General features: G+C 47.6%; 1 protein-coding gene across 1 annotated transcript in view; it reads left to right on the top strand.

Annotated features, from left to right (window-relative positions):
* The window catches only part of LOC102943619 (ovotransferrin), a 66,085-nt gene that overhangs the window by 15,192 nt on the left and 35,931 nt on the right, over window positions 1-14,962 (top strand). Inside the window, exons 6-16 of the mRNA XM_007056961.4 lie at window positions 487-542; window positions 1,641-1,813; window positions 1,957-2,128; window positions 4,350-4,510; window positions 4,914-5,007; window positions 5,865-5,903; window positions 8,040-8,198; window positions 9,234-9,384; window positions 11,066-11,130; window positions 12,268-12,452; window positions 14,633-14,819. Of these exons, the coding sequence (XP_007057023.3) occupies window positions 487-542; window positions 1,641-1,813; window positions 1,957-2,128; window positions 4,350-4,510; window positions 4,914-5,007; window positions 5,865-5,903; window positions 8,040-8,198; window positions 9,234-9,384; window positions 11,066-11,130; window positions 12,268-12,452; window positions 14,633-14,819 (1,442 nt within the window). The remainder of the gene's footprint in view (window positions 1-486; window positions 543-1,640; window positions 1,814-1,956; window positions 2,129-4,349; window positions 4,511-4,913; window positions 5,008-5,864; window positions 5,904-8,039; window positions 8,199-9,233; window positions 9,385-11,065; window positions 11,131-12,267; window positions 12,453-14,632; window positions 14,820-14,962) is intronic.

Here is a 14,962-nt window from a genome sequence, read left to right as displayed (position 1 = left end):
GGAATGAGCGACAGGGGATGTATCACTTGATGATTACCTGTTCTGTTCATTCCCTCTGGGCCACCTGGCACTGGCCACTGTCAGAAGACAGGATACTGGGCTAGATGGACCTTTGGTCTGACCCAGTAGGGCCATTTTTATGTTCTTATGGAAGAAGCACCCGTACTCCAGTGTTGAGTATGTGGCCTACGATAGCTCCTAGCCTCTACAAGCAGTTAGTGAGTGACCAGAAATTGAGCTATAAATTGCACATGGCAGTACAGAGCATTATCATTGGGCTACTCCTGATGATTTGCATTATAAAATTCTTCTCTGCCATTGCATTTCCTTCTGCAGCCCGCATGGCTTTTTGTGAAGATAAACTGTCACGTATCTGAGGCTTGTTTCAAAGGTAGTTGTCTGAAATGTAGAGGGATGATCTGAGATTAGCAACAAACACAGTATTTCAGTGTCCTCCTTTTCCTTCTGCTTTATTTCCCCCTCCAGGTGTCTGAAAGATGGAGGTGGAGATGTAGCTTTTGTCAAACACACAACTGTTCTAGGTAGGCATGGCGGATCATTCCATTTCACCACTTTCTGGTCAGGGCTTTCACTGGGACTCTATCCTTGAATTCTGTCTATATTGCACCTGCATTCGTTTCTCTCCCCGTTTATCCTAAGCCTCTTTTCTCTTTGTCTCTGGGAGGAAATATGATCTGTACGCTGTGTTCCTGACTGCTAAATAATCAGCAGAGAGAGATTAGATTTCACCTCTTAGTCTAATGGTTCTTTCTTGTGGCTGAACAAGGCTACCAGAGTGGGGACCAGTTTGTATGTTGCTTCTTTGATGTGCACAGTGAAATCACACTAGCACATTGTTCTCTGAAAGATTAAATTTGGGAATGGGCTTCACCTCCACCAACATCATCACTGGAATCTACTAACACGACGCCAGCAAAAGAGAAAGGATGGTCCTGTGGTAAAGCATTGGGCTGGGACTCAGGAGACCTGGATTCTGTTTCTAGCTTTACCACTGACTACTTAGGCAAGTCATTTTGTGCCACATTCACAAAGGGTCTTGGGCGCCCTTTCCCTTCCCCCACTGTTTTGTGTGGAGTTGCAAGAATGGATTCGATGCTTAAGGCCTCTGACTCCAGAAGCAGGGGGCCTGGTGGTGGATCGCAAGCAGAGACCTGCCCCCAATTTCAGGAGAGGGGAAGAGTTTAGGACACATCCCTCTTGTCAGTATCTGCCATTGGCTAGCTTAGGGCACACGTGTCTTGTCGACTTCTCCAATTGGCTAGCTTAGCTGTCTCCCCGCTCAGCATGCTGGCTTTTTGAATCCCATTCTTAGGTGCCTGTGTCTCCCCACACACTGTACAGGGAGCCTAGCCACGGCTCTCAGGCTTTGTGGATTTCTAGATGTCTAAGTCCCTTTGGGGATCTGGGCCTTCATCTCTCTCGGCCTCAGATCTCTAGCTGTGAAATTGGGATGACAATAATACTTCCTGCAGGGAGGGAGGAATCTGTCTCATGGAAGTTGTCACGCTTCTGGTTCTCATTCAGGGACAAAAATCATTGGGGAGTTTCCTGAAGTAGGGTATTCAAAGCCCTTTTAAATATTGGTGTTGCTGTAACCTGTGGACTTCCATTCCTCCCAGAAAATGACCCAAGTGGGAAAGACGAGTATGAGCTGCTGTGTGAAGATGGTTCCCGGAAGCCTGTAGATAAGTATCATGAGTGTCACTGGGCCAAAGTTGCTGCTCATGCTGTTGTGGCTCGAAGTGTTGATGGCCGGGCTGATGAGATCTGGAGCTTCCTCTCTCAGGCGGAGGTATTGCTTTCCTTCCCATTCTCTATCTTTCTCTCTGTTCCAGCCTCTCTCTTGCTATTATCCCTCTTTTGTTTGTTCTCTCCACTTTTTCAAAACTATCTCCTGCTCTTGGTATACACCTGATCATTTCTCCCCTGTGACAGGCAAAGTATGGCAAGAACACAAAAGAGAGCTTCAAACTCTTCAGCTCTCCTCATGGGAAGGATCTGCTTTTTAAGGACTCTGCTTCCAATTTTAAGCGTGTCCCTCGACTGATGGATTCCCAGTTCTACCTGGGCTACCAGTACTGGGCTGCTATTCAGAGTCTCAGGCCAGGTAAGCAGAGATTGGGCTCCATGGCAGGTGGTCATGAAATTTTAAGCTGCGGGAGGGTCCATAAGGAAGCCATGGCCCAGATCCTGCTCATAAAGCAAAGCAACTACATCGACTTCATTCACTTTGAAATTAACAGAGCTACTGAGCTGTATCAGGGTGTAGATGAGAGCTGGATCGAGCTGCATGGGTTGTGCTCTGCAGTGCGAGTTCAATATACAATTGGCACTGCCACAACTGGATCTGTTTGAATGCAAATTCTTGTGGCCCAGGGATCAGACTCCCAGGTGCCATTGAGCTGCATTGTCATTAACGAGCAGTAGTTTGGTGTCTCTCTGCTCTCGCAGCATTCTGGGTCCATCACAAAACGCCCCACTCAGAATATAGCACACAGCCCCAGAAACACCCAGAGGAAGAATCAGGCAGCAGGGAGACACATTTCTTCCTCTGTCCTCTCCCACTTGTTCCAGGGGCTATTCACTGGCTATGGGCCCTGACCAAGCAGGCACCTCCCAACCCCCTTCCCCGGGCAGCTCAGCTGTGCAGCTTGGTGGGGTGGGGTGGGGGCAGGGGGGAGCCTTGGTGTCGCTCATTTCTCATCCCTCTCCTGCCAGCAGCCCAGCAAGGGGGTCCAGGAACACAGCCCTTTGTCTCCCGAAGGGGCAGGATGCTGCTCAGCAACGGGGGGGTGTTCTCCCCCTCAGGCTCCTGTGCTGCCACGTGCGCTGGGCCATAAGTGCCGTGTAACACAGGGCACACTGAGCACAGGGATCCCTGACCCTCCAGCAATGGGGTGAGGGTGGTGGGGGTCAATGTCCTAACTACCAGCCCAGCCATTGGTTCCTGGGGTCTCCTGTATCGTGGGGACACCCGCTGCCCTTTGGCTTTGCTTTGCCTACATCACCTTTCCCACCACACTGGGTCTCCCTTCCGCCCCTGTTAACAACGCTCCCACACCAGTCAGTGGGGCTGCTGTAGAGCGACATGAGATCTCCCTGGGGCTGGCCACCCTGCCTCTGTACCGTGGCTGGGAGAACCATTCTGCACAGATTCAGGAGCTTCACCTCTGGGGTACTTTGTGCAATGGGCAGGTGATGGTTCCCATGACCTGCTCCTGAACTAGGGACACACCAAGAATCAGTCACGGAAACATTTGGAGAGTCGAAGAGTAAATCTGTTTGGGGGAATGAGGCAATTTTCTCACATTTATTTGCAATCCAGAATTATTTGTCAGATGTTTGCTGTCAATTGTTCCTGCTCTGTTGTTCGTTCAGGGACAGCTCATGGGGAATATCCCATAGTAAAATATTGGGCCATTTTGACTGGATGTCTGGATCACATGGGGCTAACTTTTTTTAGGGAAAATCAAAAATCAAACCAAAAGAAATCATTTCAGATTGAAACAAACCATTTCAATTCAAATTAAATGTAGTCTTTGAATATTTAGTTTTAAAAATGCCAAACAAAATATTTAGACTTCTCTGACACTTATTTATATTATTTTGGTGCGGGAGGTGAAACAATTAACCAAATTCGACCCATGTTCACAAATGCTTTCTGTCCACCCAAAACTACTTTTTTTTAAGCAGATAAACTACTCAGCCAAGAAACTTTGCCCAGCTCAACTCCCAACCTGGCTGGGCTGGGGAGTGAGAGGCTGGGGCTGTGCTGAGAAGAACACTGGTCTCTCACATAGCAATGCACAGCACCACCAATGCTAAGTGACCCTGAGGTCATGAAGCCTAGGACCAGATTCTGAGCTGGAACAAATCAGTAGAGCTAAGTGAAGCTAAGGCAAGTGGTGGAGTGTCCATCTCTTGCTGTCTTCAGACCAAGACTGGTGGCCTCTCTGGAAGATGCTTTGGTCCAACACACATTATTGGTCTCAAGACAGGGGTAACTGGGTGAAATTCTCTGGCCAGGGCTACACAGGAGGTCAGACAAGATGACCTAATGGTCCCTTCTGGCCTTAAAATCTAAGCCTCTCTGATTTTGAAGCATCCCCTGTCCAGTGAGAACCAGACCCAGCCAACTGGCCTCCCCTTCCTGCATATTCTGCACTCCACTAGTCCAGCATTTGTCAAACAACAAGACTATTTTGAATGGAGTTGCAGGGAGCTTGTGTGCGCAATGACCTGCTGTCAGCAGCCCTGCTCTTCCTGCAATCAGTCAGTTGGTGGCTTTACATTTTAGATAAGCTTTTGGCTTATTCTTTCTGCGTCAGTTTCTTCCCTAGAAACTCCTGAAGCCCCTTTGAAAAAGGTGAAGTGGTGCACAATAAGTAAGGATGAGAAGGCCAAGTGTGATGAATGGAGTGCAGTGAGCGGAGGCAGCCTGGACTGTGCGGTGGCAGAAACCACAGAGGACTGCATTGCCAAGATAACAGTATGGGCTTTTCGTTTTACCACTGTTCTCTCCATGCACCTGCCAGCTCGGAGAACAATTTCCTCTCTCTGTCTTTGAGCTGCACTGGTCAGGAATGTTTCAATGAAACAATTTTTCATTGGAAAAGGCCAATTTGTTGAAACTGAAACTTTTTCCTGGAAAGGGTCAGTTCTGACGAATTTCTGAACTTGATTTTTTTTTTTAAGTTTACAAATTGTCAGAACATTTCGATATTTTCTAAATTTTCATTTTCCGAGTCAACATCAATCTTCATTGTAAAATGTAAGCTACTTATACTACCCGTCTCTTTCATGACAGCAATTTTTTTAAAGGCCTCATCTCTGGCAGGGGGAGGCTGCATGAGAAGTAGCTTCACTTCATATTTGAGTTACTTTCATTGCAGAAAGGTGATGCTGATGCCATAAGCTTGGATGGAGGTTATGTCTACACGGCTGGTAAATGTGGTTTGGTGCCAGTCATGGGAGAATACTACGGGGGTGAGTGAGGTGCAATCTGCCTTTTTAGCTTGTTCTTGATGGGGAATTAATTGATATCAGAAGACTTTATTTTACATTGAACTATGATAAGTCAGTGGTCCTGATTCTGGTCACAATTAGCTTGATCCAGGAAATGAGTGGAGGTGTGGGGGCAAAGGGGCTTTAAATCACTGCATCACCTGGATGCCAAAGGCAGATTTGGACAGGAGTGGTTCTGGGCATAAGCTAGAGCATTCCCTTAATGGCTGGAGCAGGGTTCTCTAGCCGCACCCTTCCTGCTTCTGACACGCCCCTCCATCCCCTGGAAAACCCCAGCCTTGGGGGCTGTGTGGAGGGGATGGCATGGGGCTGCTCCATTGGCTCTATCCCTCAGGGAACATCCGCCCTGTATCAAGGTATTCCTAGCTGGCCAGTTCCAGATGACGTAGGGCCCCTCCCTGCCAGCAATCCAAACGTGGAGAGGCTGTCTGGGATCCACAATAAAGGCCAATGACAGCTGGTTTTGCCTGTCTTGAACAACCCTTATTCACAGAATTCCTAACAATCATTAAGTTATTGTCTTCTAGCCTCCAGCTCCAGTCTCCTTCTACTGAGTTGTTGCCCCAGAAGGGGAGTAGGGCAATGCTTTGTTCTGCTAATGTGCTAGATGTTAGACCAGCTACTCCTATCCCCTTCTGTATTAAGGCTTCTTCAGAAAGTAACTTGCCAGCAGCCCCACAGAGAAACCACTGCTGTGAACAGAATCCTTACAGAGCTAGGTATATACACAGTGCCAGGACAACCTATTTTTAGCATTAACTGCACACTTGCTTTTCAAGAGCTCTCTATTTGAAATCTCCTCCTCTTTCCCATTTCAGATGACTTTGAACGATGCCAGAATGAAGGAGCACCCGGAGGTAATTACTGGTAACAGAGGGGCAGAAGATAATATCCTGACCTAGAGTAAACTGAAAAAATAAATTGGTCAAGAAACAGAAAGCTAAGGGTTAGGAATAAATGGCCAACGTTCACCACAAAGGCGGCTATGGGGACCTTTGTGTCCAGTGTATTTAGTAATGATCTGGTATGCAGATCCAGTAGTAAAGGGGAAAGTTTGCTAATGGCCCTCAATTATTTAGATTAAGGAGCACAGAGAGGAACGACATAAGGACCTACCCAAACTAGTCAATTTGACAACATGATCTCAGATAAAATACAACAGAAAAGCAAGGTCAAGGTAGTACATACTGAAGGGAACAAGTTAAATTATCTAAAGAAATGGGGTCAGGAAGAGATTTACCCCTTGATATAATATTGCCCAACTGGCCAGGTGGATTATGCAGGATTTTTGTTGTCTTCCTCTGAAACATCTTGTACTAGCCTGGATCAGAGACTGGAGCAGACTAGATGATCTGTTCTAGGATGGCAATTCCTGTGTTCAAATGAACAGTTGTGATAACCACTGTTCAGAGTGTATTACACATCCCCACGTCCCCCACCCCACACACTGGCTGATCCATAGGGGGTTTTGAACCTACATCTGGTTAGTCCGCTAGCTCGAGTTGTAGAGGTTCAGACTTTTAACACTGAAGGTCTTGGGTTCAAATCTTGCTGCTGGCCCAAGGAGGGGTGAATGAGGGGGAAATCTTTAGAGGAGCCTCATATACAGAAAGGAACCCAAGTTCTCTTATGATATCTAGAAAGTCTGATTTCATGTTATTCAACAAAAACCCCTCTAGGGGAACTGAATATCTCCAGGAATTGCTAATGGGATATAGTGCTTGCTACCGGTAGGTCACTGATCAAATCACATCAGTAGCACAGAAGGTGTTATTGTCTGCTGCCTGTTCACTGACCTACATGACATGGGTTTGCCAGGTTCAGACCAGTTCCTAGTGGCCTGGCAGGGAAGCATTCACCGCAGCAGCTTGTGCGGTGCCAGTTCTCAGGATAAGCAGGGACTTTAGATCCAGAGCTGTCATGAGCACTGACTAAACATGATGTTGGCTTTTAAGGAACACATCAACCTTTCCTCTGTCTTATTGTGGACCATGGGCCATTTGTCCTTGAGAGCGGGAGAGGAAAAACCTTTTCCACAGTTTTCCTGGAAAGGGAGGGGAGCCCCCACTCAAATACCAGTTTCTGGGGTCTCCTCAACACAGACACATCATGGCCAGTTCCTGAACCCTTCCCCCCATGGGAGCAGGTGGCCTGAAAGGGATCAGAAATAGAAGGCTCTATAGTGGGAAATTGGGGTGTTCAGCCCTCGGAGAGCTCAGGCATTGGAGTCTAGGGTGACAAGATGTCCCAATTTTATAGGGACAGTCCCGATTTTGGGGTCTTTTTCTTATATAGGCTCCTATTACCCCCCACCCCATCCCGATTTTTCACACTTGCTGTCTGGTCACCCTATTGGAGTCTGTCTGCTCCAGTATATTGCTGAGTTGTACTCAGCTGGATCTTCATTGTTAGCAGAATGGTGGATGTGTGGCCAGCTGGATCTGTGACTACATGGATCCACCAGCTGATCCCACTGCGAAGTGTGGAAGAGTGTTAGAGAGACAGTCTCTGTGAAGCACCAATATGCCAACACATTACACCAGGATCTACCACAGGGACAGAAGGCCTGGGATACAGTACTAGAAAATAGGCTTTAGTTGAAATATTCCCCCAAACAGAGAGGCAGGATGGTCTTGTAGTCAAGGGGCAGGATTGGAAATCAGAAGGCATATGCTATATCCCTGGCCCTGACACAGACTTCCTGTGTGACTGTGGGCAAATCATTTAATGACCTAGTGCCTCAATTTCTGTGGGGAGAAAAATAATGGGGATACTACCAGAGGGGAACTGTGGGGCTAAATGCATCACACCTGCAAAGCCCTCTGTATCCTGGGGTGGATAGGCTGTAGGAGGACACAGTATTCTTGTTGTTCCCATTTGTAGATCCTCTCTATGAATAGGAAGGATGAAAAGAATTCTGGAACCTTGGATGTCCATTCTGGTTCAGGTTTGACTCTCCTGATTCACTTCCTTTTCCTTCTGCTCTGTGACAGAAACATATTACGCCGTGGCTGTGGTGAAGAAATCCAACCCCAGTATCACCTGGAAGACCCTGCGTGGTAAGAAGTCCTGTCATACAGCTGTTGGGAGAACTGCCGGCTGGAACGTCCCCATGGGCTTGATTCACAGTGAAACCGGGAGCTGCGACTTTGGTGAGTCAACTTGTGTATCAACTTCTCACAGCAACTGTGTGTATCCATGTCCCCAGTACAGACATCAGGGAGGCCAGTGCTGGAGAGCAAGAGCCTCATCCCACAGCTCTTGTCTGGCCTTCGAGTCTCTGGTGACTCCCAGATGGTGGTTGGGCGCTAGCACATGGGAAATGCTGCTTTGTTAAAGGTTTCAAGGAGCCACTTTTCCCTGAGATGGACTTGAGTATTTCTTACCCTGATGGAGCAGCAGTTGGACGTGGCATGTCAGTCTGTTTCTTTAGCAGATGTTATTGAACATGAAACAAGCAATGGTCATTTGTAGGGATAACAAGCCCATCTAGAGTTCTAATAGCCAGGATGAAAAAGACAAGGGCTTGGGCAGAAATTGGGTTTCTTGCACTTTCTTCTAGAGCAGCTGGTACCAGCTATGGTTGGAGACAGGCTGCTGCACTAGACAGAGCCCCGGTCTGGACCAAAGTAGCAAAATCTGTCTTCCTGCTGTGAAGGTTGTTAGATCAAACCCTGACCCATATTGACAGTGATCCCAGTTCACAATGTTTCCCTTATGCAGCCTCTGCCATTTCTTAGGCTGAAGATATTGCCTAGATTATAAACTCTTTGGGGGAAGGGACTGTCTTTTTGCTCAGTGTCTGTACAGCACCTAGATCAGTGGGGTCCTGGGCCACGACTGCAAAACAAATAATACTTATTTCCAAATTTCCTGTCATTGGCTTTGAGTCTCACGCTGAAAAACTGGTGCACACGATTTGCTGCCCACAGCAGAGATGTGCCTGCTTCTTATTGTGAGTTTCTCTGTCCATAACTTCACTTTGTACACGTGCAGCACAGCAACTGATGGTTTCTAAGGAAATGCCTCCTCAGTCTTTTAAAGAGGTTTTAGTTTTCTTTTCAACTAATTTAAATTACTTCAAGACCTAATAATGATGAATCATATGAAGATTCTCACTAAGGGATAGAGAAAAGCAAGAGCCAGAGAGGAAATATACAACAGGTGTTCTGTATCTCTCCTGGCAGATAAGTTCTTCAGTGAAGGCTGTGCTCCTGGATCTCCAGTTACCTCACCACTCTGCAAATTGTGTGTGGGCTCAGGCAGCAGCCTCCCACCAAATTACACGTGTGCTGCCAACAGCAATGAGAGATACTATGGATACAGCGGGGCCTTCCGGTAGGTGACTCCAATATAATACTAGGTGCTCCTTGGGCGGTGATGGAGTGAGAGCCCTGCCCCTGCTGACAGAGCCCTGAGAATCCTACCCCTTTCCCCTCACTCTAATTTCCTCTTCCCTCCAGGCCCCTCAATGCAGACACCATCTTTCTCCTCATAACTCCCTGCAAAGCCCATCAGTGCTGCTCCTTCAGGAGGAGGAGGAGCGACAGCAGATGGGGACTGGAACTTTAGACTTCCCACAGGGCAGGGTCACTAGATCTTACCCTTTAACTGAAAGGGAGAACAGGAACACATCTGTAAAATCTTCCCTTGAACTCTGTTGAATGATCCCAAAGGAGAACCTAGGGGGCCAGCTCCTTGGCACCCCTCCAACAGCTCAGGACTAAGTAGCTTGTGCTGATATGAGCCTTGCCAGGCAATTAATGGTGTTTCACTCCCTACTGGTAAAGAAATGACCCAATGCAGCAGTGCTTCACGGCTCGCAGTAGTTTTGGTGTAAGATCCACCTTTCACAGGCTATCGCTATTGAAATGTACAGCCAGGATCCTCGCTGACAGAAATTACAAGGATTTTGAGGGTAGCAAATTGAGTCATGCAACAAGAAAATAAATAAAATAAATAATAATAAACAGCCAGGGACAGCAGGTTTGTAGAAATTTTGGTGGTGCCCAGAATGCCCAGAGCCTGCCCCCCCCCAAACTCTGCCCCGCACCTGCCTAAGGCTCTGGGAGGGAGTTTGGATGGGAGGGAGGAGGTCTGGGGTGCAGGCCCTGGGCTGGGGCAGAGGATTGGGGTGCAGGACGGGTGAGAGGTTGAGCTCTGGGAGTGAGTTTGGGCAGGGGAGGGGGTCTGGGGTGCAGGTTCTGGGAAGGAGTTTGGGGGCAGGAGGGGGTGTGTCGGAAAGGGGTGGGGGTGCAGGCTCTGGGAGGGAGTTTGGGGGCAGGAGGGGTTCAGGAGGAGGGGGTTCAGGCTCTGGGAGGGAGTTTGGGGGCGGGAGGGGTGTGTGGGAAGGGGATGGGGGTGCAGGCTCTGGGACGGAGTTTGGGTGCAGCCTCTGGGCTGGGGGTGGGGGTGCAGGCTCTGGGAGGGAGTTTGGCTGCAGGGGCGCTTGGGACAGAACACAGACCCACCCTGCCCAGGGGCTGCAGGGAGGGGCCGGCAGCCATGTGGAGCGAGCAAGTAGGAAGCTGCTCAGCTCTGCTGCGCTGCCAGTGGTGAGTGGGGGCTCCGGGCTGTTTTAAATCACCTGGGGGATGCGCTGGGGCGGGGGGGGGGCGCCCAGGGGCAGAAGGCAGGGCCGAGGGAGAGACCAGTGCTGGAGCTGGGCCTGTGGTGCCTGGGAAGGAGGAATATGCCTGGGACCCAGGCACCATGGGCCCATAGAACTCGCCGCCCATGACAACAGCACACAAGCTTCTTATTCATTGAATAAGCTTATATTTTCTGTTAAATTAAAAAGGGTCAGTGGTGAAATGCACACTGGACTCCGCACATTGCTGGTGGTAAAAGGTTACATTTTAACTGTCCTTGTCAATTCTGTGTCAGTTCTAACAGAGCTAAAAATGCTCACAGATTCAGGTTACAAAAGATGACAAGTATCAACAGCAGATGTGCAGGGAAGGCAACGATTCACAAACACCTGTAACTCCTGATTGTCTTCTCTCTCGGTATTTGTTAGGTGTCTGGTTGAGAAGGGAGACGTGGCCTTTGTTAAGCACACAATTGTCAGTGAGAACACCGATGGTATGCAATTATTTCACCTTGACATTAAACTCCATAAATGACTAGACTGGATATTCATGAAACCTATGGTACAGGCAGGCTGGCTGTAAAGGTCTAGGCACTAGATCTGTCAGTAAGCACAGAGAATAGAAAGGGCTGTGGAGAAGGGGAGCACTTCATCATGCTGACGGGAATACCCCTCGCTGACTTAGCTGCTGATGAAGCACATGGTCTAGTAGCGTTGCTTCCCCACATCGCCATCCCACTGTGCTCTAAGGGCTTGCGCCAAAGCCAGCTGAAGTCAATGGGAGTCTTTCCATCGCCTTCAATGGGCTTCGGATCAGGTCATAGAAGGGCAAAGCCTCATTATCTGCTCAGGGATAGAAATTTGCAGATTTGGGTGGGCACACACACTAGTGCTAGCTTCAGACTCCAGTGGCTGGTCACTGCAGTCTATGGCCCAAGTCCTGCTCACCTTGCTCTGGTGTCAGGGAGCAGATGGCATGCTCACCCTGCTCCAGATAAAGCCTGCCTGTTCTGTCTGAGGTCAGTCTTACTCCTTTCCTGGGGTATGACTTTACTGGTAACTCAAACAACCACGATAGAACAGAAACCCCAGTCCAGGCTTTCTCCCCAAGAGTGTCTGGTCCCAGGGCTTCCTGCAGGGACAGGCTGTCTCTGTCCCTAGTTCTCTGACCACAGGCTCAGCCCCCTTCTCTTCGTTCCTCGTGGAATTAAAAAGCCACACCTGCCCCAGTCAGCTCAACTCCCACTCAACAGCTTCATGCAGGGTTCTTGCTCCTGACAGCCTGTCAGAGAGTCTGCCAGTCGCTGTCTCTACACCTGAGAGTTCAATACCCATTTCCACAAATCCTGGCTATGGTCTTCAAGCCAGCCTAGGGGATTTAGCCACATCCTCTAGTAGAATGAATATTAATAGAAGATGTGTGAATAAATCCTCCAGATTTCCCTGACAGTCTCCCGCACACCAGCCGCTCCCTGCTGAGCTCTAGTCAGTACATCTCCTAGACACGTGCATGTATCCAAATACAAGCACACACAGACATTCCCAATGATACCCCCTGTGGGCAGCCACACTCAGAGTAAAGCCTGGTGCTGTCAAACAGCTCTAGAGCCTCCATCTAATTCTCTTTCAAGGACATAATACTGCTGAGTGGGCAAAGGGGCTGAGAAGCGATCAATTCGAGTTGCTGTGCCTGGATGGAAGTCGCGCCCGTCCTGACGAATACAAGAAATGCCACCTGGCTCTAGTTCCTGCCCATGCTGTGGTCACACGTCCAGACAGAGCAGCTGCTGTCCGTCAGATGCTGATAAAACAACAGGTCAGTACTGGGGCAGAAATCTATTTAGCTTGTTTTTATATTCCACTGTTAGCACTTAGAGTGAACCAATAACAGGTCATGCGTAAGTGACACAAACCAGTGTTAGAAACTCTTATCAGCACGTCCAACTCCCTGTTCAAATCCAGACAGTTGGCTGTATCAGTGTTTGGATTCATGAGAGTGGATGACCGTCCTGCTACAAATTAAATAGAAGAGGGGCAGTCTATCACACTGAATTTTTTCATCCAAACAGCCCACTGCATTTAATGAAAGGTCTCCCATTGACTTTGGTGGGCATTGGTGCCAGACCCATAGGATGCCATAAGTCAGATATTTTATTTCATCACAGACCATATAAACTTTTCACGCAGTTGCAGCTTGTTTCCATATTCTGTCTCATCTACTGGAAATCTGAACGCACAAATAGTTTTCATACCATAGCAAGAAAAGTAGAGGCGATCAGGACCTTCCTCTTTTGCTGGCAGAGATTCCTGCTGTGATGGGTTGGGTCATAGAAACCACCTTAGGACTGCCACCTGATGTGTTGAGACTACCCCTGAGCCTATTTCCCCTGGCAGCTTGGGACTTCGGTACACCGCCTGGCTTCGGTACAAACACAGACCCAGGTCTGAACCACGTCCCCTAAAAGCTGCAGGCTTAACTGAAAACAGCTTAAGAAGTGCTCCTGTCTCCAGCATCCAGATACCCAGCTCTCAATGGGATCCAAACCCCAAACAAATCCATTTTACTCTGTATAAAGCTTATAGAGGGTAAACTAATAAATTGCTCGCCCTCTATAACACTGATAGAGAGATATGCACAGTTGTTTGCTCACCCAGGCATTAATACTTGCTCTGGGTTAATTAATAAGTAAAATGTGATTTTATTAAATATAAAAAGTAGGATTTACGTGGTTCCAAGTAATAACAGACAGAACAAAGTAAATTACCAAGCAAAATAAAACAAAAACATGCAAGTCTAAGCCTAATACAGTAGGAAAATAAATGCAGGTAAATCTCACCCTCAGAGATGTTCCAATAAGCTTCTTTGACAGACTTGCTCCTAGTCTGGGTCCAGCAATCACTCACAACCCCGTAGTTACTGTCCTATGTTCCCGTTTCTTTCAGGCATCTCTTTGGGGTGGAGAGGCTATCTCTTGAGCCAGCTGAAGACAAAATGGAGGGGTTTCCCAGGGCCTTATATAGTCTCTCTCTTGTGGATGGAAACCCCTAGTGTTCTCCTATGAAGAATCACAGATACAAGATGGCGTTTTGGAGTCACATGGGCAAGTCACATGTCCATACACAACTCAGTTCTTTACAGGCCGACGCCATTGTTTACATGTTAGTTTGAACATTCCCAGGAAAGCTCAGATGTGGACTGATGTCTCTCCAGGTCCATTGTTAGCTAAGTACTCCCAATTACTTGAGCAACCCCTTCACACTATGTTGACCAAATCTGCCTTATGTGCTTCCTACAGCAAACACTTTAAATACAAGCACAGAGCCAACGCTCATAACTTCAGATATAAAAATGATACATGCATACAAATAGGATGAATACATTCAGTAGAACATAACCTTTGCAAAGATATGTTACATGGCATATCTAGCATAAAATATATTCCTGTTATGTCATATTTACACTCATAAGCATATTTCTATAAAGCACTATGAGGTGCAACATCACACCTGGTATACAAGAGGAATTGTCCTATGGGAATCTCTGGCCACCTTAAGTTGAGCCTCAAAGTGAACTTGTGAGACAGGAGAATCCAATCCTCTGCATGAGGAAAATATGTATTTTGAGATCTTTCACTATTTCTGTAGGACCAAAACTGATTAAGATCAGTCATGTAGTGATACACTGCTTCATACTGCAGTCCCTGCTCTCTGTATTCGGGTTTTCTACCTTGCCCAACACTGTGGTATCTGAGCTCTTTCCAGGTAAATCTGCATGGTGAGGCCCCTACTGGATTTTGTGGATTCTTCTGCTCTCCTCCCATCCTTGTAGAAGGAAGTTCTTTTGGGAGTGTATGCAAACATTTTTTCTTACATTGTTCTGTTGATGGTGAGAAAACTTTTTCTGCAGCTTTGCACCCTACAGATGATCTGACTTTGCATGAGGCTGAGTCTTTGCTTTCATCTATGTCCATTTACCCATTCACTCCTGTATTTCAGGCATTGTATGGAAGCAATGGATCTCAGAGAGATATCTTCCAGATGTTTCAGTCTGAAACCAAGGACCTTTTATTCAAGGATTCCACCACGTGCCTGATTCAACTCTCCAGCGGAATAACTTATGAGCAGTACCTGGGAAAAGAATACTTTGATTCTGTCTCTAGTCTCAAAAAGTGCTCACCATCAGGTAACTGTAACAAACCCAGATGAGAAATAGATGAACTGCATCTCTCTGCTACATAGACATGAAGATCATGGGGAGTTGGGGCTCGAGGGAGTTATGTCTGTCACTGCCCAGTCCAGTTTTCCAAGCAAAATGAAGGCAACAAC

Source organism: Chelonia mydas, chromosome 9 (assembly GCF_015237465.2).
Source record: "Chelonia mydas isolate rCheMyd1 chromosome 9, rCheMyd1.pri.v2, whole genome shotgun sequence".
Classification (NCBI taxonomy): domain Eukaryota; kingdom Metazoa; phylum Chordata; order Testudines; family Cheloniidae; genus Chelonia; species Chelonia mydas.
Note: the sequence above shows the minus strand (reverse complement) of the source record. Positions and strands in the feature narration are given on the sequence as shown.